Here is a 27,813-nt window from a genome sequence, read left to right as displayed (position 1 = left end):
TAAACTCCCCACAAACGATTCAGAATTATTTGTAGCACATTTCAAAGCCTCAGAGCCCTTACTTTGAGCAGCTGGAACAGGTTTTCTTGGAAGAAGCTGGTGGTCGTGTGGCTGGTACAGTATATCCCGTGAGGCACAGTGTGGAGCAGAAGAGCTGAGTGGAGCCTTTCCTCTGATAGGCTGTTTGGCCCTTCTGTAGGATCTTCTTACAGCCTGAACAGGAAACCCGAACAGCCGTACTTGGGACTGAAGGAAGCAGTTTGTTCATGCCAGAGGATGGTGTGTTAGGTGGGAAATTGGAAGTCAGCTGTGGAGCTTACCAAGAAGAAGAGAGGAAAGAGATATGCTGCTAATGAGGTTATCTTCAGAGGCTCTCCTCTGTGTGCTCCATCTCCACCCGAGAAGCAGGTGGCAGCCGGAGGTGGGGAGGAGCTTCTTGGTTGTTGCACCTCATTTTTAGAAGTACCTCCCCAGAGAAGTTTGCCTGGAGCCAATGTTGCTATTTTTTTTTGTAATGTATTACTGACTTTTAATAACTGATAATACATAAAACATAAAAAAGAACTCTGCCTCCCTTCCTATATAAAATAAAAAAATCACTACTATTACCCTTCTGCTCATTTGCTCAAACAAAATACAGAACGCCATTTCTTCCAAGGTAATTAGTATATAGTATATAGTTAGTACATAACCAGACTTGTGAACAGGGAGAAGTCAAATTACTGGCCACCAATGCGCCATTAAATTATCAGTCTTCTGTCTCCCTTTCTGAGTCCTGATTTTCTGTGCTGAGTGACTTATCCATAATTAATAAATCCCAAACTGTCTGCACCCAATCCTCTTCTGCAGAGGATTCAATAGATTTCCATGTCTGTGCGATCACTAATCTGGCAGCTGTTAACAAATTATGAAATAATTTCTTTTGGCAAAGCCTTTTTAAAATGTCCCTAGGCTATTAATGCTATAATTTAAAAATTCTCTTTTGATTTCTGTTATTTATCTTGCTTTTGTAAATCTCCCTGGAAGCATTGCTGAAGGATGGCATAGCCTTATGAAGAACAGGAGGAGCAAGCGCAACCCTTTTCCTTACCAAGAGGGCTGCCACTGACTGAAAACACAGCACTGATCTTCAGTTCCCCTTCCTGAGTTTTTGGCTGCTGGCCATATTCCTGAAACAAAACAGCTACAGGTAAAATTCCAGCCACTGTGATCACCAGTACTCAATCTATCGTGTAAATCCTGGGTCACATTTGAAATAATTGTGCCCTAACTCCAGTACAACAGTAATAATAATTAACAATCACCTTTTGCAAAGCCCAGACTCACCAGCCCTAGAAAGAGGCTCCTCATCAGCCCGGAGGAACATCGTCCGGCTATTGTTTTATTGATTTCATATGCTGTAAACCCCTTTGAGATTTTTATTAAAAATTTAAAGCGGTATAGAAATTAAAATGAATAAAAATAAATAAACATCTCAAGGTGATGTATAATAAAATAATGCTCCATTGGGTTGGATGCCATGACAGATCACTTTTCCTATGCAGTGTGCTGGTGTCAGCCACATTTGATGGGAGTGGCTCACCAAACTCCATCCCTACTTTTACTCTCCTCCATGCCGCTGCACCACTTATACATGCATCCAAGATACTGCACTTTTCCATGAAAAGAGTTATTCTGAAGGCAGCTATAAAAGCATCCAAAGAGCTAAGAACAGAGATGCAACCCCATCCCTACTACCTCTCAATATCTTCACCATACAGCTTTAACCCAGCAGCCAATGCTGCACTTATAACACAGAGAGACAGGTCAAGGCTAGGCAGTTTATGTCCCATCTTACCTCAGTATTATCTGGTTCATCCTTAATTTTGTTCAGCAGCCCCTGCTGAGGTGCAATAGCTTTATCGTAGTCATTGTCCAAAGGCTCTTCTTTAATTCTAATATTTGGTGCATAGGAATTCCCCAGCTCTTGACCAACGGATTCCTTATTAGCAAACAGGTAGCTAGACTCCTAGCACACAAGAAGAGTAACTTCAGCAGCATACACATTTGGGAGACCATTTCCCATTTACCTCTGAATTTAGCTACAGTCCACTTTCCCAGTTTTTCTCTTCTCCGGTAGCTTTCCCCATGACCTATCCTCTTGTCCTTGTTACCCTGAGTTTCTAGGTCAGGAAACATCTTCTATGTTTCCTGACCTAGAAACTCCTCTCCCCCATTCCCTGGCCCACTTTCTCTCTCTTACACCTGCCTTTCCTTTCCTAGACCCTTGCTGCTTCTCTCTTTCCTAGGCTCTTCTACTTTGCCCCTATATAAGATCAGAGCAGCTCAGCGAATGACAGGCCAGGACCCTTCAACTAGCTCCACCGTTTTGTGACATTATGGCAGCTTAGCCAACTATTAGCAGAGGGTTCAACAGCAGCACAACAAAATCTCTACAATATTCCTATTCCAAGAAAAATGCACTTTGATATGCCAATCAAATAAAGGCCCACAACTTACCCTGAAGTTAGTTTCTGGTGTTTGTGGTGCCAACTGTGTCCGTAATGTTTCATCCACTTGATTAGTAACTAGGGAAAAATATATTCAATTAGCATCCCTTTGGAAAGTAATTCACTGCAACCTGTGGACTACTGCAGCAATGCAGGGGTGGGGAACTGCATTCGGCTGGCAGGCCTGATCCTGATCTTCTGATTTCTCCACCCACTTCACCCCCCGGATGGGAAATCAACCAACATCATGCAACAACTTCACTGACTGTCAGCACCAATCAGTTGAACAGCACTGTCAGTGAACCCCACTTGTCAAGGAACAATTGGGAGCACGTGTAAATTTTTTAAAAAAACATTCCTTTGCAGCAAAATACTTAGCTGCCCCACATTATGTCATCAGGTGTAAGACTGGTCAGCATGGTTTGGGGGAAATGGACTTAGGGGCCAAATTAGAACCCTTGCCAGGTCTAATTAAGTCTCCAGTCCAGAAGTCCCCATCACTGCTGTACTATTTTGTTCATCAGTTTTTTTCAAAAGTGGATGGAATTGAGTATGCCAACCAGATGCAGCCATCCATGAGGCAAAGTGAGTGCCATTAAGTGTGGCAGACAGATCTGTCCCATGGTGTGTAATCCACTGGGAATTTCTTTGAAGATGTTTCACTGAAATAAGCAGAAACTCCTTAAGTTTAACCTAAACCCTAAGGTTTGCTCTCTGCTTAACCTTAGCAAACAAAGTGATACCTGATTTATCGAGGAAACTGCTTTTCAATCTGGAATCCATTTCCTTCGGCATTTTTTCCAATCGTTTGTCATGCTCCTGAAAAGGTCCTTCTCTGGCTTTCTCCTTTGTCAAAAAAATATCTTTAGCATCATCTCTTCCTATGCTAAAATCTTTCCGAACAGACTTAAATACAGAGGGCCCTTTGTCAAAAGGGGAAGAGAGGTCTTTCTGAATCACATTTTGCATCTGTGTGTCTTTCTCATTGTCCACTGCATGATCCCGAACCCTCCTCATATCTCCCCGACTATCCTCAGGGCGCGAAGGGAGGCTATCCTTTGCCGGAAAAGTTTGCTCATCCTCATTGTCACTCCCAACAATAGGAATCCCTGTAAGATCCCCAGAGTTCAAGAAGTAATCACTGTCAACCAGCAAGGAGTTTGTAGATCCTGTTCGATTCTGCATTCTGTACGGTATGCTGTCGAAGGCAGGGCTTAGGTTGTGAACAGTTTTCTCAGACATTTCTGTAGGTACAAGCTCACCACCTGGAGAAGGAAGAAGAATAAGATGCTTTCCAAAACCAACATATTTACAATATGGAAGCAAATATAACGATGAGGATATTGTTTTGGGCTTTCAGCTGGGTATTACAGTTTGTAATTTTGATGTTTTGTATTTCAAAAGTTGCTTTTTGCAAGCTTGTGACCAGATGTGAAAGCGGGAAGGAGACTTAATAAAATAAAATATTTATGTGTGCCCCAATGTATTTACAGTGGTACCTCGGGTTAAGTACTTAATTCATTCCAGAGGTCTGTTCTTAACCTGAAACTGTTCTTAACCTGAAGCACCACTTTAGCTAATGGGGCCTCCTGCTGCCGCTGGAGCACAATTTCTGTTCTCATCCTAAAGCAAAGTTCTTAACCCAAGGTACTATTTCTGGATTAGCGGAGTCTGTAACCTGAAGCATATGTAACCTGAAGTGTATGTAACCCAAGGTACCACTGTATTATACTTTAGGGCAGTGGTGTCCAAGTTTTTTTCAGAGAGGGCCAGATTTGATGAAGTGAAGGGCCGTGGGAGCCGACCAAAGGGACAACCAAAGTTTTGACCTTTTTTTAGGATTGAAGTTGTTGAGGGTTTTTTTTTAGAATTTTACCCCAGGAAATGAGCTGCCACAGGGGCTGGATTAAACCGACCAGTGGGCCAGATTAGGCCCCCAAAACGGACTTTGGGCATGCCTGCTTTAGGGGATGGAATAATGTCCTTAATCTGTCATGAACACACTGCTGATCAACTTCTTTGGAGGACTCAAAGTTCCAGTATGCTAAGAAGAAACAATTAACAATGTTCTTACCATTCTAGAAAATTCCTGGTTCCAGTCTTCCTCCCCACCCTTGCCCCAACAATTTGTTGTTATGTCCAAAAAGTACAGACGGTAGTTAACATAAACTAAAGTTCATTGAAACAAGCCAGGATCAAACTATGATTTATGAGGCACCCTTAAGACTTGACCGTGAACTAGTATAACAACCAAAATGGGGCACTCGTTTCACCTTTAAGGCTGCACACTATTTGACAATTTTAGAAAGCTTTGTGCCATGACCTTAAGATAGCTTTCTTTGGTACATACAACCAGTTTAAACTCTATTAGCCTACATGTGGTCAGAGTGTGTTTGTGTCCCCCAATATGCAGCTACTTACACTGACTCACCAGTTCTCACTAATTTGCACTGTTCCGCAATTTTAGAGCTCTCTGTGGGGTTATCAGGAATTGCCACAATTACTGCAGATGGGTGGAGAATGCATCCCCCCCTCATTGATTTTGCAAAGTGTCAGTATCAGAGTTTTGAAATACATGTAGTAGCTACCAAACTGGGTTATTAGTTAATGATCTGGAATATTTTTTGTTACTTACAACCCCACCACTTTGTGACTGGACTTAAGCCATCTGGAATCTTTTAAGAAAGGGACAGAAACTTTTAACTCAAAAAGGAGTTTCTGAGGAGGAAGGAATCTTTTGTAAATAAACAAATAAAAGAAGCACTTACTTTTTTCTGCTATACTCCCAAAAACTGCATCAGCTTTGTCTTCATACTGCAAAGAGAAAAGGAAATATATAATTATTCTGGTTTAGTCACATAATTTTACATTTATTTATCTATTTATTAAATTTCTATGCCACTCCTTCATCCAAGAATCACAGGGCGGTTTACAATATAAAAACACAAAAATACATATGATAGGAGACAAGTATTTTCCTCTTCCATTTACCAAATTCCCAGCACAAAAACTCACAACTTCATAATGCAGTTATCTTACAATTCACAAATGAAAGAAACAGAATATCTATTCCTGTCTAATATCTAAGACTGTCTTCTTTTATACAGAAAGGCATAAAATGACCATTAAGGATTAACCAAACAAAATAGATTCATTCACAACATGAGAAGATTTAGCAACTGTTGATAATCCAATGATTTTTAAAAACCTAGTGAAGTTTGCAGATGCCCCACCCCATGCCCTGTGATTAGTAACAATGCGGAACTGTCACAAATTTTGTTTGCTTACAATTATCTATGCACCCACATTTTCCTATGGTTTTTCAGGTCCATATCCAAATGGGGAGAATGGGACCAGAGAGAATACCCACATTGACCTGGTCCTGTGACTCCAAATGAAGTTTCTGAACCTTAGTGTATTACTAGAGGAATCCTAGGAGTTGACAAATGCCAGTTTCTTGCTTCTTTCAGTAGCTGACAGGAGAGGTGGTTTCTCTGTTTAACAGTAGTTAAACAGTGAGAGATGGTTCTCCTCTGATCAGCTGTGTTTGATGGTATGGTGCAGGCAAAGTAGTGTTACAAACCTGGCTTTCCAATGCTGAGCACTACTGCTGTGTACCAAGAGGGAGAGGGTCAAGGCAAGGAGAGCTCAGTATGGAGCCAATCTGCTGTTCCTGTTGTTGCACCTGCACCAAGCTACGCACACACCTCATCCTCCCAGTAAGCAGAAGTGAGACTCACAGTTGGAAAGCCAGGTACACAACACCACCCTGCCTGCACTGCTGCCTCTAACGTGGTAGGGTTGAGAATGGTACTGTTACTAACATGGTGTGGTACATGTAGCTGTGCTTCCTAGTGCCATAACAATGGTTTCTGGTAATGAAAAAATGTCAATGCATTTTTTGAACATAATCTACCCAAAGAGGTACACTGGCAGGTGGGGAATGTAGCAGCCTAATTATTCACATTTCAGTGGATTTGTAGACCATTGCTTCTTCCCCTCTAAAAGGCACTCACAGGGTCTCATAGATATATCAAGTTAGACCAGCAGTATAAATGTTAGCAATACAAGTGTTAGCAAACTAGAACACACTGTAAAATGTACAAGTGATGAATGCAACTTACTATCTGTACAAGCAAAGTAGAAAATATTATAACAGAATAAGTTTAACCACACTTTCACTTGGCCCGTATTTTGATTGTATTAATCTTACCCGCTGAATCGGATCTGATCAGATTTGAAGAGATTCTGCTTAACCGAGCTTCAATTCAGTGGGTAAGATCAGATTTTCACAAGGCACAGCAGTTGAACAGCGAGAAAAGCTTTAGAGCCTAGGGAAATTAATTGGTACACATGATCAAAATATGACATTGTGAGAGGAAACTGTTTCCTCATAACGTGTGTTTCTCTCATTAATGAAAACTTAAGTCCTGCATATAATTTTGTGTTCTGGTATTTTAAAATTTGACTATTCTCTGCTCTGTCTGCTTTTAACAGATGCCATTAGTCAGGAAATACTCTGTCATACTGGTCAGGGAATTAATTTCTGATTCATTTTTTTTCAAAGTTATATTAAATACTAGGACTGTAAAGCATCTATTGCTGCTTTTTTAACTGTGTATTTTTTGTCTTAATATAATTTGATTGAATTTACCACATTCCTTCAAAGTTGTCATTAACACTGAGTAAAAGGATCATCATTTATTAATAAGACAAAAACTATCTCCTGTTCTCTTATGTCCGTACAAAAATCAAATCTCTGGTCTGATTCTGCTTTGTATTCCAAAGTCAATTTACCTACCCTCATGTACCTATTCAACAACCAAACATACTCATTCATCTTCACTCTGTCTGACAGATTTTGTTAATTCTTCAATCACAGATGAAGAAACATCAGATACTGAAGTCACTTGTCTTATGGCTCCACTTGTTAATGTTCAAAAGAAAGGACTGCTCCAAAAATGATACTATCCAATAAAACATTATTGGTCATCATTACAATGGCTAAGTTCACATTCGAGGCTAAGCAATAGCTGGGGAAACCAATCATGGTTTCTTCAGGAAATATGTCTCACAGATAAGTATACAATTTATGGCTTGTTTCCCCAGAGCTTGCTTTGTTTTCCAGCTGCTGATGTGTCTGTAGCTTAGCAAGCATATGGGGTGGGGTGTTCTAACAAACAACAGTTAAACAAGACCAGTGAATTCAGACAGAGCATTAAACCATAGTTTAAACAAGCCATGGTTTCTCATGCTTTGAGACTCCTGAAGGGGAGTGAAAGGCGGGATATCAAATCCAAACTCTTCTTCTTCTTCTTCTTCTTCTTCTTCTTCATGCTGGTTTGTTGCCAGAAAACAAACCATGATAAAACTGCAGGCCATATATGGACATTCCTTTTTTGTATTTGTATTTAGTTTTATTGGTTTTAATGTAAACAGTATAACAGGTAACAGAGGTTTAGCAGGCAGATTTACAATTAAAACAAGGGTGTGATGTATTGAAACGTAACACTGTGAGACATCTACCAAAACGAGATGAACATAAAATATCCATTCCAACATAAACCATGAGTCACTGGATACCAATAGCCAGCATTATATTTATTAATAAAGCTTATAAACAGAAACCAGATGACAAAGTTATCATGTTTTGCCAAACCCTTAATCACTGCATGATGATAACATGAGTGTTCTGAAAGAACAATATCCCATATTCTTGACCACCATCTCTCTTTGGAGGGCCCATCTGGGGCTTTCCAGTTTTGAGCAACTTCTAAGCGTACAGCAGCCAGTAATAAGGAGATTAAATCTTTGTGATACCTTGGGGTTTGTCAGACTTTCAGCTGTCAAAAATCTTTCAGAAAGACCAGGTGCATTCAGATGCAATATCAGAAATTCAGGGGAACCAGGCCAATTTCTTGTAATTGTAGATGAATAAAAGCAAACATATTAGACACAATGCTAATTTCATCTATGATTAAAAGTAGTAAAGGCTTAATGAGGCTCTGTAGAAAGGCAGCATCGTCAAGACCTAACTTTCAATACTTCATCCATGTGCTCCACTGGGAGCATAAAACAGTTTACGGGATAATCACACTACCAATGCTGCACTGAGTATAAGAAGAGCCTTGCTGGATCAGGACAAAGGCCTATCTGGACCAAATTGTTTTCACATTAGCCAACCAGATGCCTATGGGAAGGCCATAGGCAGGACAGTGATGCAATAGCACTCTCCTCACTTATGACATCCTGCAACAGGAATTCAGAGATGTACTGCCTCCAACAGTGGAAGTAGGACATGGCCATTGTGGCTAGTAGCCACTCATAGCATTCTCCTCCGTAAATTGTCTAATTCTCTTTTAATGAAACCCAAGTTGGGGACTGTCACTACCTTATGTGAAAACGAAATCAGGAGTTTATGCAATGTGTGAACAAGTCTGCTTTTATCTAACTGGAATCTTCCGATATTCAGCTTCACTAGATGAAGTAGGTTCTGCCATTATGAAGAAGAGAAGAAGAGTTTGGATTTGATATCCTGCTTTATCACTGCCCGAAGGAGTCTCAAAGCGGCTAACATTCTCCTTTTCCTTCCTCCCCCACAACAAACACTCTTTGAGGTGAGTGGGGCTGAGAGACTTCAAAGAAGTGTGACTAGCCCAAGGTCACCCAGCAGCTGCATGTGGAAGAGCAGAGACACGAACCTGGTTCCCCAGATTACGAGACTACCGCTCTTAACCACTACACCACAGTGGAAAAAACATTTCCCTATCCACTACCCATGCATGGGTGGTGTAGTGGTTAAGAGCGGTAGTCTCGTAATCTGGTGAACCGGGTTCGCGTCTCCGCTCCTCCACGTGCAGCTGCTGGGTGACCTTGGGCCAGTCATACTTCTTTGAAGTCTCTCAGCCCCACTCACCTCACAGAGTGTTTGTTGTGGGGGAGGAAGGGAAAGGAGAATGTTAGCCGTTTTGAGACTCCTTAAAGGGAGTGAAAGGCGGGATATCAAATCCAAACTACTCCTCCTCCTCCTCCTCCTCCTCCTCTTCTTCTTCTTCTTCTTCTTCTTCATACAACTCAATTGTGTCCCCACCCTCACCAATTTTCTTTAGTTAAAAAGCTACAAATGTAACCCATCTTCATAGCAGAGTTGCTCCATCCCCTTGCTTTACATCAGGGGTCAGCAAAGTTTTTGTGGCTTGGGCCAGTTCACGGTCCTACAGACACCACGGTGAGCCAGAGTGTGTGTGCATGCACACATGCGCAAACGCTATTTCCAGCATGGAGGAGGCGTGCACAGCTTCCCATTGGCTGAAGGAGCTTCCTGCAGCCAATGGGAAGTCGGCCAGCGTCACAGAAGGCGGTTCCCCACTCTGCTCCGTGCCGGTTTAGTATGGTGCACAGGAGCCGACCGAGCGTGCAGCGGGGGTGGCCCACGGGCCTTAGGTTGCTGACCCCTGCTCTACAGTTCACTTCTGTCTCTGGTACACCACATTTTGTACAACACATTGTGAGCATTATACTTTTCAAATTTGCTTGAATTATAGTCTTGTAACAGGGTGGGCTCCCATTGCTCGGTCCCTGCTCCTGCCAACCTAGCAGTTCGAAAGCATGTCAAAGTGCAAGTAGATAAATAGGTACTGCTCTGGCGGGAAGGTAAACGGCATTTCCATGCGTTGCTCTGGTTCACCAGAAGTGGCTGAGTCATGCTGGCCACATGACCCAGAAGCTGTCTGCAGACAAACGCCGGGTCCTTCGGCCAGTAAAACGAGATGAGCACCGCAACCCCCAGAGTCGTCCGCAACTGGAACTAACGGTCAGGGGTCCCTTTACCTTAACTTGATTAGATCCAATATTTTGTGAACACCAATTCCCACATAAGACTTAACATGTGAGAAATACTAGAGGATGGAGAACTAAACTCAACGGAACTCTGCATTTCTCACAAGCTTCTATGACTGAGAATATGAGCTTAGGTTTATCTTTGGGCTCAGCTCATATGTAATGAAGTCCTTAATTTTATCTCTCTTTCCTGTACTATTTACTGATCTTCTAGCGAATGTAAATAGTGTATGCTAAACATTCTTAAAAATATTTAACCAAATCACCTAAGATGGTTCACATGTAATGCTAAGCCAGACTATGTCTTAGTGCACATGTCTAAGTGTGACTGAGAGATCACAATCATGATGGCACTCCTTACCTAGTCCTCTTGCTGCTGCACTGCTAGAGTTTGTCTTATAGCATGTTGTGTAAACTTAGGCTCATAGTTTTTCTTCTCCAGAAAGCTGTAAAACTATGAACTTTGCTTACAGCTCACAATTTGTCTAGCATGAGGCAAACCAGGAGCCCAGGTTTGGACCTGCTAAGCCAAACCATAGCTTAGCTCACAGCAGAGCAGCAGCAGGACCAAAGGAGGAGCAAAGTGCTTACAATTTCCTCTCCAGGAGCCTGCATGCACATGCATTCACGCTAAACATAGTCTGGCTTAGCATTATGTGTGAGCCAGCTCAGAATCATCATGGAGTTTTGTGGCCTTTTGCACAATAAAGTACAAACTATATTTCTGTACACAAATCATTTTCTGTATTTTGATTGGTAATACATGAGCTCATCTGTATTCAGTTTTCTAGTAAAGCTACTGCTGTTTTTGTTACTGAGAACATGATTCATAAAAATAATTTACAGTGATGACAGTAATCACTATAAAGGACTATTCAATTGTTTAATTTCTTCTTTAAGATGAGACATTCTTGTAATTCTTTTGTATGGTTTTATGGCAGTTTATGTGTTATAGTATTTGCATATATTACTGTGATATTTTATGTGAGTGGGCAGTATATAAATTCTCTTTACAGTTTACAGTTTAGTCTTTCAGAATGCCTACCTTAAATTTATCTGTCTCTTGTCTAATCTGCGCTGCTGTCTGTATGAGTAACAAATTGTTTTAGATTTAACCTTATTTGGAATTTTGTTGTGACTGATTTTAGAGATCCAAAAGAATTCCTCATAACATTAGCTATACTGTAGTAAGGGACACAAAGTATAAGGCATTTTTAAAGAAAAGCTTTAAAATCTATCTCTCTGCTCGCCCTCCCGTGTCCCTTTTTTGTCTTTTGATCGTAGGTATTTTTTAGACTACACCTTATTTCCCCTCAGGACACATTTTGTCCCATTTCTTTTAGCAGCGTTAGCCTAATTTTAAAATTCAGGCTTTATATGTTATTTTTATTATCTTATGTATCTCTGATTTAAGTGTGGTCCCTGCAATATTTCTCCTCACCCCTTTTAGCTTTTTGAGGTGGTAGTATCTACGTCTCTTCTGTCGCTTTCTTTGTTGCTTCGATGGCATTTTTTCTTCTTTGTATTTTACTCCAGATGCTAAAAGAATAATATTCAAATCTGGTTAAAAATATTTAGTGTTGATTCTACTGAGGCAGCAAACTTAGTCATATTTAGCATATCTCTAAAACAGTTGCAGTATATTCTGAATTATGGTTGGGCCTTAAAATCATCCTTGTGATACACCACAGTACATTTGAGTCAAAAAAGTAACAATAAACTCAAGAAGCTGCTAAAAAACAAAAGAACATCAGAGCAGAATAAGACACAAAGTTCGAAATGCTTCAACACGAAGCATTTCGAACTCATCTAGCCTATATCTCACCTAAAATGAGCCCATGTATGTGTGGGTTTCATACTAAGTAGGCATCATTGGCAAAGAGGAGAGTTGACTTCTCTACCAAGGGTAATCTGGCTCCTGGCTTGTCTGCCAAGGGTAACAATGTAGTTTCATGATATACAAAATTATCTCCCAACACTAACAGTGATTTTTTTACACTTGAAGGGTAAAAAATTACTATGAAAATTGATACAAATTATCACTACTGACTGACAGTTCCCAACATCCTTCCTCCTAGATTCATAGAATCTGAGTTTGCACCTTAATTTTTAACAATGTTGTAACACAAAGTAAATTAAGAACAGAGGACCAAAATTCCCAACACCAGTATGTACATGAACCCAATATGACATAGTTATTACTTTTGCTGTTAGATGCTGCATGTTTAAGTAATCTTGAAATGTGGCTTTTTGTATGTTATTATATTTGCTATTGTTGTGCCATGTTACTATGAAATTGTTACTATGTCATTGCTTTGCTATGTTATTATAAAATTGTTTTTGTAGTGTTTGCTTGAAGTGCATTCCTGTTTTCTCTGTTGTAAGCTGCTTTGAGCATGATTTTGTGTGTGGAAAAGCAGCACACAAATAAAATGAATGAATGAATGTTGGGATGCAAATAAAATGGTTCCAGCAACATTTGCTTCTTGAAACTATTAATTTATTATACATTAAGATATTTAGAATGTGCAAATAAAGGAAAATTAAACAAAGTATTTTGTTTTAGAATTATTAATTTTTGAATATAATTGGTAGTTCTTAGCAATATGTATACTTTCATTCACAATAGAAGCTCTACACTTCACTACAAAGGTTGCATGTGGCAGAATGAAATGCAATTCACAGTGCTACATAAGACGTGTGCAGAAAGTTTGGTCCACATGATCTTAAAAATAATGCTTATTTTAAACCAGTAACCCCATGGCATCTGATTTACTGCTACTACTACTACTACTACTACAAAAGAAGATGGCTTTAAACTTCATTATGTTCAGTCAGCAGGCACAGACAAATCTGGTCTAGTTCTAGGAGTCATCTTCACACCGTAGCAACCAGGGCCAATAATTGACAACCACATGAACCTAAACTTTAGGCAACAGAAAGCAAAATAATTTCACCATTGAGAGGCAGCTCCAGAATCATGTCCAGAATTACCAGTAGGGCATACAAACATATGAATAATGTACTGGAGTTTATAGTTTCTGCAGCTGCAATCTCCCATCCATGTTTCCCAAGGTATAGTGCTGATTTCTGAGTAAAGTTTACATCAACTTGAATCCCCTTTCTTTTCCCCTTCCCTCTCATCCTTTCAGTGTTCTGTCATGTGCAAAGTCAATGGCCATTAACCATCTCTCTTGCTATGTAAACACATCTTGATTTTCTGTCTCAAAGATTTTTTGATTAATATAAACTCAGTTGCACAAAGTGGTGTAGCACAGCCTCCAACAACCTGGTGCCCTCTATGTGTTTTAGACTACAACTGTCACCCTATTATTGGGATTATAATTAGCTTTAAAAAGTTTTCAATGATGTATCTTAAATTGCTGTGATCTTAGGATAAAAAGCAAATTGTTGTTGTTGTTTGCTGCTGCTGCTGCATGTGTCTTAAAAAGAAATCATAACACTTTTATCCTACCCTTCCTCCAAGAAGCTCAGGCTGGTGTAAAAGATTTTCCGCCCATTTTATACTCTCAACCATCCTATGACCGAATGATAGTGACTGGCCCAAGGTCACCCAGCAGGCTTCATAGCTTGCAGAGAAGGGAAGATCTTTATTGCTACAAGGTGAAAAACAGCTTCTGAGACCTATTTATGCAGCATTCCTATAAAGAAGGATTCAATTCCTCTCCCAGCACCATGACTGCAACTGAAATAGGAGCCCCTTACACCTGCTTTTGAGTGTGATAAAAAGTGCAGAGGTCCGATCACAGATTTTCCACATCATGTCTGTTTTAGCCCTATCTTTAGACAATGGAGATGGGGGAAAAAATCAGAGGGGGACTGAAGAAAGTGGGTGAATGTGAGAATGTGTAGGTTTAATTTCAGAAGAGGAAAGAGACGCATGAGAGAAGCTAGGGTGGGGATGATGTAGAGATGTAGCATTAAGTTACCTGCTATAATTTACACAACGCGTGAAATCCAGGCTCTAGTGCAAAACCTGAATCCCCTCACCACAAAACAACTAGCAATCACCATCACAGGAGTGATACAACTTAAGATACAAGAGAACAACTGCTGGAAAAATGCAAGCAGACAGTACCCCCAGTATCCTATAACTGATTTTTAAAATGGCCTTGAAATCTGAAATGATTATTGGGTATGTGCATCTTTGATCACTCCAAAAATGCTGAAGCACTGTTATGATTGCTAAAGGTAATATTGTTACTACTAGAAAGTTAAAGGGTGTTCCATTAAACTGGCTGCAGCCCACGAGAACACAAATAATAATAATGTCCTAAAAATACTGTTTATATTAAGCCAGGGCAAAATGGAGTGGCTTGTTTCCTTAAGTGGGCTGGGTCATCGGTAGCAGTAATACCACTGCTCCAGCTTTCCTTTGTCTTCTGAGCACAATATGCAATGCTAGTCTTTAAAACCTTGGGTTCCACAATGAAAGATGGGATTAGCAATAGAAGACAGTAACAAAATAAAGTCTGTTTCACTCCAAAACAGGCCCCTTTTCCATAGCCCACAACAGCCATTCATTATCTACCCCTTTATTTAAAAAAATATCGGGTACCATATCCACACAACAAGGGCTCTCAACAATGTACTATTGGCAGTTACCTCACAACGATGGGAATTCGCTCCCCAAATGTTTCTCCAAGCCCAGGCTTGATCATTTTCTATGGCTAGGATAAGACTCTTTGAAAACTGAAGGTTAAGTCAGGTGGCTACCGTTGTCTGGCAGGAAAGAAAAGAAGAAGTTTTGTGTGTGAAACACTGGATTTAATTTACCTCAACCATCAAGTTACTAGCAAACCACTCTTATTTGCTCTTTAATACCCATCTGCAGTATGTGGGAAATTATAATGGCCTACCTTACAGGGCTTTTCGACTGATTTTATAGAACTCTGGAGGAATGCAAAGAGTTCTCAAATTGGGGAACAGTAAATAATTTTTTGAAACCTAAAAATAATACTAAGGACAATGGTATCTATACTTGGAAAGAGCAATATATAAATACTAAGAATATTATTAGTAAGCAAACATATTATTGACATGTTTCAATACAATATACAATTTTATTTCATTATATTATTTTCTGCTAGTTTTAAACACTACCTACTTTGAGCCCAAAAATATTTGACAGCATTTCAATTTTACAACTAACTGAAAAACATTTCTACAATATCAAGACATCACATATTCAATTAAATTTTCTATAAATATGAGCAGACAAGCTATCTGTTTGAGTTCATTAAGAAAAACTGACATGGTTCAACTTTATTTTTAATAACATCATCATCCAGTTGCTATCAACGTCCACCACAATTACAAGTTCTTAGATTCTTGAAATAATACTATGCCTTCCTGGATTTCTTTCTGCTCATTGTACTACAAGGTTTATTTACCGGGGGGGGGGGGGCACAGAGAGAAACTATAGAAATGTAACTTAAAAAAATATATATCAACTTTTGTACAGAATGCCTCCAAGCATACATTCCTGGGAGTGTAAGTAATAGATAAATATTGTTTTGTAATAGCATACAAAAGTCAGATATTCTTGAGTCGTGGCCAAATAAGATTAAAGAAATAGTCAGAAACACTGATGGGGGGGGTGTTCAACTAGCATGAAACCCACATTGTTTAGCATAAAATACAGTGGACATTCCATCTTCAAGCCCTTCCCAGGGTTGTGTTTGCAGAATCATAAAAGCAATTCATTGATTCCTACCTTCGAAGCATCTAGGGAGAGAGGAGTGCAGTGGGTAACAAAGAGCCAGCCTGCTGCATATACCTGCTGCAGGAAAAGAAGCACTTCCAACAGGAAGTGAACCCCTAGAGGTCAGGAGAGCCATAGAGAGCAGCTAAGGAGAGAGCTTGCATGAGTTGTGAACTCAGAAGAGCTTTGCCGGAACTGTAGAGCCCCCTAGCAGTGTCAGCCGCCTGTGTCTAACGTCTGGCACTGAGACTGCAAGGGGAGAATGGCTATGTTCATCCTAGCCTTTCTCAATAAAGTTGGACAGTCACATGTTCTTCAGGGTTTATTTTCAAACAACATTCCCTGCATGTTGGGAAACATGGCAAATGTAAAACTCTGCTCAAAACAAGAACCTAACCTGCAGCATTCATTAAAAAGAATTAAAAGCCATTTACCCATGTATTGCTCCCTAGTTAAAAATAAATAACACTGAAACAGCAAATAAATTATTTTAAGCGTAATGACTGAAAATGGCATTTTGAATATTTATGTAAATTTTACTGATTTCAAGTATAGGATGATGTGATTAAGGACAATGAGTGATAACCAAATACAACCAATGAAAGTTATGTAAGCCCATTGATTTTAGTTGGTCTACTCTGCATATGATTAACAGCTGCTATCAAGTTTGGGCAAATATTTTACAAATCCACTTAGATCAGATGTCATGGGGGAAAGCTACTTTCATAATTTCTCCCATTAAAAATGTTCTATATGAATACCAAATAAACAGACATTCAAGTGTGCCCTGCAAAAAGCATTGCAGTGTGGAATGCTTCTGTTCAGAGTTCCGGCCAGACATATTTTGCTCACTGCATATGCTCAGTTCTCATTAGGCTGTTTTCTCTTTCCCACCACCAGCACCTTTTCCCCTAAAGCTTTTTGGACTTCTGCAGTTTGCCCCTAGGCTTGCTGATACATTATTCATTGGCTGCAGCAGTTTTGGCTATACTGTATAAGAAGCACCACTCAGATAACTAAGTTTGCAATTAGAGGGGGGTCTGAAAGTGGGAGATATTAACACCATTCCCTTGGCATGGTAGAAACATTTCCTGTTGAGATCTAGGCTTTCAGCATCTTTTCCGCTTTGCCTATTAGGATGATCTGCCACTGGAGGCTAATGGACATAACTGGCTTCCAGAAGCACTGGTCCACCTGTGGAACATATGAATGGCTCAGGGAGCTGACACTATCACCCTTGAGATCCTTCCACCACTTCATAAAGCCCACTTTGCTCCTTGGTAGACCCCCCTCCTTCATGTCCACCCTCCTTGGTAGGTCTGGAGCATGGAAACATGAGAACAAGCCTTTTCAGTGGAGGCTCCCTACTTATGGAATGTTCATTCCAGGGGGGCTTGCCTGGTGCCATTATTATTTTAATCCTTCCTTTTAAAAATAGCACGGACTTTTAGATTTTTTTATGGCTGTATGTTTGTTTATATATTGTAAGCCACCTTATGCGAATAAATGCCAATAATAAAATACTGTAAGCCACTTTGTTACTTTGGTAAAAAAGCAATCAATAAATTCAATAAAAATGAGTATAAATGATTCTATTCTATTGGAGTGCTTTCCTCCCCCCCCCCCAAGTCACTGAGTCATATAATGTAATGCCCAAGAGTGGATTACAATCAACATTTGGGAAGTAGGAAGACTAGGGGATTTTCTGTGCCAACAAACACTTTTATGTATTTAATACTTCTGTTATTTTATTAATATTTTTTTCCACTTCCTCCAGTCATGCTCATTGCACCCCACAGAATTAGACACAAAAATATTAGCCAAGACCACAGGAGCTGTGGAAGTTGTCTTATAGCACATCAGACAATTGGTTCATGCAATTCAGTCAACACTAGGCATCCCCAGCCTGCAGCCCTCCAGAGGTTTTGGCCTACAACTCCCATGATCCCTAGCTAGCATGACCGGTGTTCAGGGAATTGTAGTCCAAAACATCTGGAGGCCCAAAGGTTGGGGATGCCTGGTCAACACTAACCAGTTCTCGTGTCATTTTAAACCAGGATTGGGAAACCTCAAGCATTGCCATTTAGCCCACGGTGCCATTTTGCAGATGATGTAAGGTGTGGCGTGCGTAAGGGTGGGGCTTCAAAAGAACACCAGGGCACTCCCAACCACTCATCTGCACACCTCGCTGAAGGACTGATGGTGACACATTTTCCATTCTATGGAAACCTCGCCCTCCCAGTGCTGCTTCCACAGGGGGTGGGTTGGGGGATAAGAAAAGGGGGGAAAGTCTCCCTTTGGTCTCCTTACCCCACCTCTCTGCTGCTGGCTCATCCAATGATGCTGCTATGGGGAGTGAGAGAAAAAAGCCTGCAATTTAATATGCAAGCTTTTCTCTCTCACTTTCCTCAGGAGCACTTGGCAACCCCACAAGCATTTTGACTGCTGGTCAGGACAACCCTCTTGTCAATTATGTCATGCCATAAATACATCATGTGGGCTATCCAACTGAGAAATCTTCACAAATGGAAGAGAAGGGGATTAATTTTTTGCCAATTCACCTTTTCCCATACAGTTCTCTGAAAAAGTGTTCCAAGGGGGTGGGGGAAACTTCAGAACAATGTGGAAGATGGTATAGAGCTGTGTGGGAGGGGAGAAGGCAGAAATGGCAAAAATTTCCTCTGCTCCTTTTCGGTTAGTGGAAGCTTCAGCTAGGCTAACCATTTGTCCATAAACAGAAGAGCACAGTAGATGCCGTCATTTCTTTCTTTCTTTCTTTGGTGTTAGGGAAGAAATCAGATATTTACACAGCATGTAAAAGTACACTTTACTACCTTCATTTACCAGACAAATGGGCTAAATTAGATCTCAATCCATTTAGGGAATTGTATACTTTTCTGTTTCAGTTTTCTTGAGACAACCCATACTAATATACACACTGCCCAATAAACAAATATTCTACAGTGATATCTGCACACGCATTCTGCAATTAATAAAATTCTGCAACTTCTATAAAATGTGTGAATAAAGAAAACTTGCACGTTTCCACAGTGAATAAAATGACAATTACATAATTGTATACTATTTTGCTATCATGGGGAGAAGGATGGAACCTGCAGAGAAATGACAGACTACCCAGTTCTTGTTATTTGCAATTACATTCCACCTTTTTCTCCAAAGAGCTCAAGGTGGTGTACATGGTTCTCCCCCTCATTTAATTCCCACAACAACCCTGTGAGGTAGGATAGGCTACCTAGTGAACATCACGGCTGAGAGGGGTCTTAGTCAGACGCTCTAACCACTACACCACACTGGTTCCTATTAGAGATTATGTACATTAACAGAGCACTTCTAAGAACAAGTCTACTTCTATGTAAGCTCCATAAGTTCAATGGGACATACTCACAGCTAAATGGGTATGGTACTGCAGCCTAAATGTTCTGTGTAGCCAGATATTAAAATGACACCTACATTTTCACTGTAAAGAACAATATCCAAGCACTGAGGCACTTCTGAATGACTCCCAGTTCCCACTGGATCTTTTGCCTTTCACTTCACAGATATATTGTGAGCTCTCACATTTGCACTTTGAAAACATTAACTCTCTCCACTTATCTGGGTGATAAGACGTCAGCATTTATTATGTTTTCAAACTTTTTAAATTTCTTGGCCCACTCCAGTTCTAGATTTTAAGCAGCTAAAATTATTATTTTGAGCATACAGGTTGACCAGCCTCTTGACCACTCTAGCTGGCGAGAGCACTCAGTTGATAAAATAGGATTTGTTCACTGTGCAAATTATGTCAACCAGATAACTTATATAGCCTTAGTTCTCCTACTAAGGATGGAAGGCTACAACTAATCTGATGTGGTCCTTGGTCTTGAAAAAGTTATGTACCCTTGCAACAGCATGTCCCAGATATGAAACTACCAGCATCAGAAGTGGATTCCCTGGCTACAATAAACTTGCAGAAATAAAAGATTGTGAAACAGGAGTTACCACCACAACAATCACTGTCATAATTATTCATTTCTATGGTGATTTTAGTATGTAACAGTCTTTACAATCCTCATTATTTCATTCTTCACAGAGCAACTAACTGTCAGATGAATAATTAAAATGATAAGTCTACAGATGAAGGACAACAGCTTTCTAGAACAGATTTGGAAAACATCTTTCAAATTGGGCACCAAAACCTATTTAAGGAACTAGAATTTAATTTTTCAACATAAATTAAGGACAGGGACAGAAAACAAGATGACACAATTCTCATGCTTTGACAAATCTACATGGCTATGGAGCTGACTTTCCCCCCACCCCCCCAAAAAAAGAGATTCACCAAATTGGCCATTTGTGACAGGCTCCATAAGGAGTGCTGCTGCTGCTGCTGGGCAGAGAGGGCTCAGTTTTTGTTTTGTTTTTGTTTTTTAAATTGCTTTTATTTTTTATCTATGTCATTTTAAATTGTGATTGATATTAATGCTGTATTCTTAGTTTTAGATTTTATGATTTATGTGGAAATTGTTTTCCATCTGGTTGTGTACTTTTTGATGTGTTTTACGGTGGTACCTCAGGTTAAGTATTTAATTCGTTCCGGAGGTCTGTTCTTAACCTGAAACTGTTCTTAACCTGAAGCACCACTTTAGCCAATGGGGCCTCTTGCTGCTGCCGCGCCACTGGAGCCCGATTTCTGTTCTTATCCTGAAGCAAAGTTCTTAACCTGAAGCACTATTTCTGGGTTAGCGGAGTGTGTAAACTGAAGCGTATGTAACCTGAGGTACCACTATATTTATTATTTATGACTTTGTTATGTGGGTAATTAAATCTTGTCATGTTGTAAGCCGCCTTGATCGTTATTTTAACTATGAAAAGGCGGCATACAAATAAAATAATGAATTTATGAGCACTACTTCACTAGGTTAGTTCAGAAATGAGAAGCGAAATCTGGATGTGCAAGGGGAGAGAGAAACACCAGGAACATGCTTCATTCACTTAGTGCCAAGATCAGCCAAACCATGATCTAGCACTAAGTGAATGAAGTTTGTGATGTTTCTACTCTTAAGTCATCCCAAGAATGTATTTGAAGAGTGGTGTATAAATTTAATTAAAACTGCTACATAAACAAGCTTCAAACTGATATACTGCTCCATCCCCTCTCCTCCTCCAACATGGATACAGTTTGTTACTTCATTTGAGCTGGGAGAAAATGTACTTACTCTAAACTTTTAAGTTTATGGTTTGTCCAAACAACCCAACTTCAGATATTTCCACCCACTCACTGCATTACAATGCTCAACTTTTACTAGCTACTGGGATAAACTTTTCAGATATTTATATTGCTTATAAAACAAATATATTTTTAAAGCTTTGTTTACTAAATAGAAATCAAGCAAACATGTTACAGGGAACCCACAACTTAAGCGGAGTGGGGGTTATGTTCCACAGATTGTTCCTAAAGCAAAAACCATGTACTGTATAGTCAAAACCCACTGGGTTAAATGGTGGATGGGTCTGCCAATATGATTTTTCCTGGTACCCCACCTCCTTTCTACTCTTGTTATTTTTTTGCCACTGAATGCCCACAAGTTAAATGCGTATAGGACAATGGAAAAAATCTCATTCAAATTTTCCCAGAAAACCCCCATTATTCATGGGGAAATGGGCTGAAGGCTGGAACCTAAATCCCTATACAGTGACTGCATCTTACGTGATGGATAGGTTCTGGACAGAGCGAACATACACAAAATTGAATATAGTCAAGAGCCTTGGACTCCTCAGAATCACCACATTCCATTCCAGGTAGGGCCCTGGAAAATCACCTCCCTCTTTTCTTAGCTCTAATTGCTCACTGCAGGGTTGGTTCTGACACCACTTTCCTCACTGCTAGTACGTCAGCTGGCAGCACGGCCTCTTGAGTAGAGAGCAACTGCAACAATGCCGCCGCTTCTCCACTCCGCTCAGTAATGTTCCTTGCAGAAAAATGGCAGGACACTGTTTTAAAAGAAGAACTTTTTTCCTTGGTTCCCTACTTGAGAGGTCTTTTCCCCATAAACCCAGAGGCTGAAGCCAAGAATATGAAGCTGAATCTGCATAAGTAAAATGTGTGTAAGATGTAGAGGAATTTCAGTTCTCACCAAGTCTATTATGAAAGTTCATTTATAGTAGAAAAATAAACCTGCACAATTTATATCCATTTGAACTTACAACCCATATCCTAAACATAATGCATAAAAGTTGCAGTTATACTGTAATTTACATCCATAGTAAAGTGGTTAGAATTACAGCCAAGAACACCCCAATCTAATCCTGACCTCTTTATACACAGGGTCACAAGCAAAATTTGTAATAATTAAAAGAAATTTTCCATTTTAAGTAGTTGCTTCTATCCAGACATGCTATCATCCCAATAAAGTACTGTAAGTTTTTCCCGCCTTGAGAACACGTACATGGGAGCTGACAAAATATTAAACTGCATCTGGAAAATATTTATTATGTGCTGCATTAATTAAAAGATATGCCATTCAACAGTTAGTGATACAAAACATCTAAGTGTGTTTTTAAATTTAAGTAAACTTTTGGTGCTGTGTAGATAGGCAAGACTTCTGCACAGCACTCAACCTCCTAGAATAGAAGTTAGCCCAACTAGACTGCAATATAACAGTTACCTGGGAATAAATATAATTCAGTCAGACTAAGTTCCAATCAGAAATGCACAAGATGTGACTGTAAATATATTGACTTGGATATTAAGGTTGCAGTTCTTTACTCATTTATCTGAAAGTAAGTGTCCTTGAACTCAACTTCTGATTAGGCACCACAGAATTTTAAAACAAGTTGTTTTTCTGCTTTTATTAGGGAATGAAATTTCCATTGATTTCTCCTTCAGTTTGCAGCCCCCTGCATTATTTCCATGGGTCCCCAACAGTCAGGAACAGACTTGGGGGGGAGCTAAGGAAAGCCCCATTCATGGAACTCTATTCCATTTGTTAGAGAAGTTAGGATCTAATCCATTATGGCCCCATCAGAAATTGCATGGGAAAAAAGCAACTCACAAACATAACCAGCATACTCTCCTTCATCCAAGATGCACATCAGCAGACATGCCATCTGTTCTATATAGCAAATGCCACCCATTCTATGTCATGACATCATAAAACATGAGTGAGGCCGCAGCAAAATTCTGGTTAAAAAAACATGCAGCTTGACCAGCAAGAGGGAAAATTTAAAACAGGTTGCTCATCTATAAGATATAGAGTTGCTTGCATATTAGCCCATTTCTCTGCAATTACTATCCTTCATTTGCTGCAGAGAATCCAGTGATCATTGCCAAACCATATCATTCTGCTGTTTTCTGATGGGTTTGGGGATATCCCATCTTTCTGTATGAGTTTTCCTACGTATCCTGGGCCCAGTGCTACAGATGCTCCACTATACAGTTCCTTCCTCCTTAGCTGAACTTTGGGATTAAAAAAAATAAAGTACAAGAGCAATAAAGTACAACACTTTCATTATTTTGATACAAGCAAAAATATTTGAATAAAAAACAAATGAATGAGCCAACAACAGGCCTGCTCAAACCGCAAGCAGGAAACAGCTAACTGGATAGCAAACGGAGGAGAAAGGCTAATCAAAAGGCCAGTTCATAATGCCCATGACCAGAATGCAGCCCCTCAAAAAATCCCAACTGAAGAGCCAGGATGAGGAGAAGCAAGATTTTTGATGAATGAGACTTACTTATGAATAAATGAGTTAGGATCCTGTTTGTGGGGATGCGTACTGGAGAACTGTGAAAATAATCTTTTTCTATATTCATTGGTGGTACCAATCTTCCAAAGCAACTTTGTAGGAAGCAAGTAGTTTTGGGTTAAGAAGATTCACAATTATGAATAACTTTACTACTGACAACAATGATACTGATGCCCTTGACCACTACTGAATTTTCATTTTCTTCTAAACTAATTTTAAGATAATTTGCCATTGTTGTGTATCAGACTTGTGTTTGACCCTTCCAGATGCATATTTTGACATTTTCTTTCAGTTTCTCTATAAAACTTAAAAGATGCATGCAATTTCTAAAATACCAATTACAGCTACAACCATGGCTTTGAATCAAAACTGGAAAACATTTGAATTCCTAGTAGCCTCCATATAATATTTTGTGATCAGCCCTTAGAAAGCATTTAAATATGTAGCCTCCAGCATCAGATTATTAAGCATTTGAATGAACGGCCTAGGGTTTTTTGGTCTCTTACTTAGAATATAATAAATATAGCAGCATCCTAGACCCAATTGATAAGCTTTCATATCAAACTGAATGCAAACCACCAAATACATGATAAACCTTCTGTTTTTCTATCTAAAAGCCTGGGAAAACCATGGTTGTCAAGCATTCAGTAAGTCTTAATGTAAGTTGGTTGGCTGTGTTCAGGTCACACATTACAAAGGCTTGCTCTCAAGGCTATTTAATTTATGGGTCACAAAGGAGAAGTGAAAACACTAGTGATCAAGCTTGTTCCGAATGACACTGATAAAGCTTCTAAAGGTTACTGGAACTAATACAACCTTACATCTGAAGCATCTTTCCACACAAGAAAAGTTGCCTTATCCAGTTTACAAAACTTTATCCTTTATGAAACCCTAGCATTAACCACTAGTACAAAATCCCCACCATCAGGATTACTTTGCCATTTGTAATCCACATCTTGACTAACAACCCCCAAAGCCACCATCTTGGTGCCTAAATTTCATCTTTTTCACCCTTATAACCATGATCCTCCAGTTCCCTAACCCACCTATTACACTTTATTCATGCTTTCCCTCACCCTCCCAACAGACATATACCATTACCAGCCTTGACACCCATTAATAATCCAAAGATTCAAGAAGTACCCATCCATCCCCTTTCCACAGTACTGTATTCACCCCAGGTGCCTCACCCTTGACACCCTAATCTTTCAACTCACAATCTCCCGCTCACTGTAGTCATCAATGGACCAGTTAACTCCCCAACATTTATTAGCCCCCCCCAAAAAAATATGTCCCATCATCCCAACAGCCACTTCAAACTCATAACTCCCCGTACAACCAACTTGACTCCCTCCCACCATTTCTAAGACCATGCACCCCCACCCCCAACATCCTTGGCAACCGTTATCTTTCCGGCTCCCCAACAGGTGCGCTTATCTGACTCCTCCTGGGTCCCGCCCACTGCAGCCTAAGCCCCGCCCATTCACTCACGGGCGCGCGGTCCTGGCTCCTCCTCTTTGGCCGCCGCCATATTGAGGGGGGGGCTGCCTCAGAGGAGGGGAGGAGAAGTTGTTGTTTTTTCCTCACCCCTTGGCTGAGGTGGTTGGGGGCAGGCGCTGTAACCTCAGGGGGCGCTCCAAGGGATGGATATCCAGCGGCCGTGAGGAGGCGAGCAAAGGCGGAGAGTAAGAAGCGCCTCCCTCTGGAACTCACGGAAGGGGGGTCCTTCTCCGTCAAAATAATAATAGTAATAACAATAATTAAAAAAAACACACAATTGTGGTGACGGCGGGACTCAACCCTCCAGGCCCCGCGAGCCCCTTAAAGCTGCAAAGACCTGCCCAACCAGCGAGGGGTGGGGAGAACTTCACTGCGCATGCGTCCAGCGCACGCGCACGCCTGCCGGCCTGAAGCCCTGCCTTCTTTTTCCCCTTCTCCTCCTCCTTTTCCCCACCCCTTTGCGCATGTGCGTTGGGGAGTCTCTCTGCTCGCTCGTAGGGAGAAATGGAATTAGGACGGGTCCAGGAATGGCGCCCTCTTAAAGGGCAATGCATCAATTTCGGGTCGGGAGCGGTTGAGATAGATCAAAACTAAGCAAAAGGGATAATAAGAAAACGTGTGCAAAAGGAAGAAAGGTTAAAAAAAAAAATTAAAATATGAGGTGAGCTGCTTGGGGAACTCTTAGAAGAAGCAGTGCTCCATTTCCACAGCACATAAGGTCCCCAATGCCTCAGTGCTCAGACCTCAAAGTGTGCAAAGGTGTAGCTCATGCTATGGTTGCTTCTACAGCCATTATTTTTGAGCACAGTTTTCTTTTTTGGTAAAATACTTTTTTCAAACTATTTTAAAAATAGTTCTGCTAAATTTATTCTAAGATTCAAAAACCTTAGATGTGAATCATGTGCTCACATAGTTCCATTGTACGTAGAAAACCGTTATCAAACACCAATAAAAAAGAATGCTGGAAACTATTTTTAAATCTGTCATGGTGTAAGCTGCCTTAAAGGTGGGATAGAAATATTTTTAATAAAATATTAAGAAAAATAAGGCAACTCAAGGATGGATAAATGACTGACAAGATCACATCATTAACCAATCAGACAAATGCCACATACTGAAGTTACAAAATCCATTGTCTTTCAAAGGGTAAATTTAACAAAATAAAAGCACTTAAGTAAATATAAAGTTATTGGTCAGTATTCAACTAAATTTTACTCCAAGCAGATCCATTAACCCACAACCCTGAGATTGAGATTAAGAGTCTTATGCTCAACCAAGTCATCCCAACTGCAGTGAAGACACCAACCCAGTATGTGGCAGCTGTAGAAAAGGCAAATTCTATGCTGGTGATTATAAACATAAAATACATTATAGGGTTAGCAAGACAGCCATAGCGGAGAGAGAGAGAAATAATATACATGTGCACAATTTTTAAATGAAAATGTAATAAAATCCAAAAACAATCAGAAATAGACCATTTGATTCAGAACTCATATCTCCCTTTAATAATCATGACCTAGTTTTGAGGGCTATCACAAGGAACTTGGATATATTTTTAGTTACCTTAGGGTTGGAATCGGCTGTTAAAATTTAAACATAGAATTCAAATGCCTTACACATAAATGAAATATGCTGGGGGGAAAGAACAGGCCAATCATATGCATACTTATTTGGAAGTATGCCCTCCTTACAAATTCACAGGACTTACTTTTAAGTAAGTGTCCATAGGATAGAAACTTAAGATCCAATTTCTCCATAAAAGTACATCAGGGCAGAAAATAGCACATTGTTGCTATGGCATCTTGTCTATCTCTTTTTGTACCTACTGTATAACCGACTCTAAGGAATTAGGACAGTTGTCAACAATTGCATATAAACTTAAACAACAATTATTCCTGGGTTTGAAAAGCTAATGTAAAGCACTTAAGGATCTATCAAAGTGCATTTAAGCATTAAAAATTGTGGTAACGTTTAGATCAGAAGCAGGGAAGCTGTGGCCCCTTGACCAAACCTGGCCCATCAGGAGGTTCATGTTGGTCCACAAGCATATTTTCCCACAAACCTTGCTCACCTGTCCATCAGCTGGCACTACTGTGTGTGATTCAATCTCCACCCATCCCCAAAAATCAACTTTGACAGATGGGCACAACCACTCACCTAATATCAGTAGGATATCAGATATTGACAGGTGAGTGGCCCCATCCACTATATCAAAGTTGATCTGCAGTGGAAGGTAAATACCTGCCCCAATGGGGCAAAATATTTCCCCACACCTATTTATATACATTGCCTGAGGTGTCAAATAACTGCTTAGGTTTGCATGAGGTGCTTCTGCTTATGAAATCTTCTATATGCCCCTGAAAAGGCAGAGATACATTGTGAATTCAGGGCTTATTCATTTTATGTTTTGTTTATATTTACATTTTAAGTGCTTAAATTCAGCCTGGGAATATGATTGGGGATGGCAGTAATAGAAATATATGTAATAAATAATTACCCTTGAGGCAACCTCCA

At 40.0% G+C, this 27,813-nt stretch overlaps 1 protein-coding gene across 13 annotated transcripts in view; it reads right to left on the bottom strand.

The window, feature by feature from the left end:
- The window catches only part of ZMYM4 (zinc finger MYM-type containing 4), a 49,660-nt gene extending 23,993 nt beyond the window's left edge, over positions 1 to 25,667 (bottom strand). The window contains exons 1-9 of one of the 13 annotated variants that reach the window (XM_081921172.1): positions 25,387 to 25,667; positions 14,955 to 15,071; positions 11,770 to 11,867; positions 5,258 to 5,303; positions 3,233 to 3,754; positions 2,500 to 2,567; positions 1,838 to 2,008; positions 1,091 to 1,169; positions 63 to 315 (exon numbers count right to left, since the gene is read on the bottom strand). In XM_081921172.1, the coding sequence (XP_081777298.1) occupies positions 63 to 315; positions 1,091 to 1,169; positions 1,838 to 2,008; positions 2,500 to 2,567; positions 3,233 to 3,754; positions 5,258 to 5,303; positions 11,770 to 11,838 (1,208 nt within the window). In that variant the 5' untranslated portion in view covers positions 11,839 to 11,867; positions 14,955 to 15,071; positions 25,387 to 25,667. Of the gene's footprint in view, positions 1 to 62; positions 316 to 1,090; positions 1,170 to 1,837; positions 2,009 to 2,499; positions 2,568 to 3,232; positions 3,755 to 5,257; positions 5,304 to 6,702; positions 6,821 to 8,309; positions 8,627 to 11,769; positions 11,868 to 14,954; positions 15,072 to 16,065; positions 17,172 to 25,290 lie in introns of those variants that run through there. The other 12 variants (XM_081921179.1, XM_081921178.1, XM_081921183.1 and 9 more) reach the window with 12 other exon arrangements.
- Positions 25,668 to 27,813: the final 2,146 nt, after the last annotated feature.

Source organism: Podarcis melisellensis (assembly GCF_964234715.1).
Source record: "Podarcis melisellensis genome assembly, chromosome: 8".
Lineage (NCBI taxonomy): Eukaryota > Metazoa > Chordata > Lepidosauria > Squamata > Lacertidae > Podarcis > Podarcis melisellensis.
This window is presented reverse-complemented; position numbering and strand designations above follow the sequence as displayed.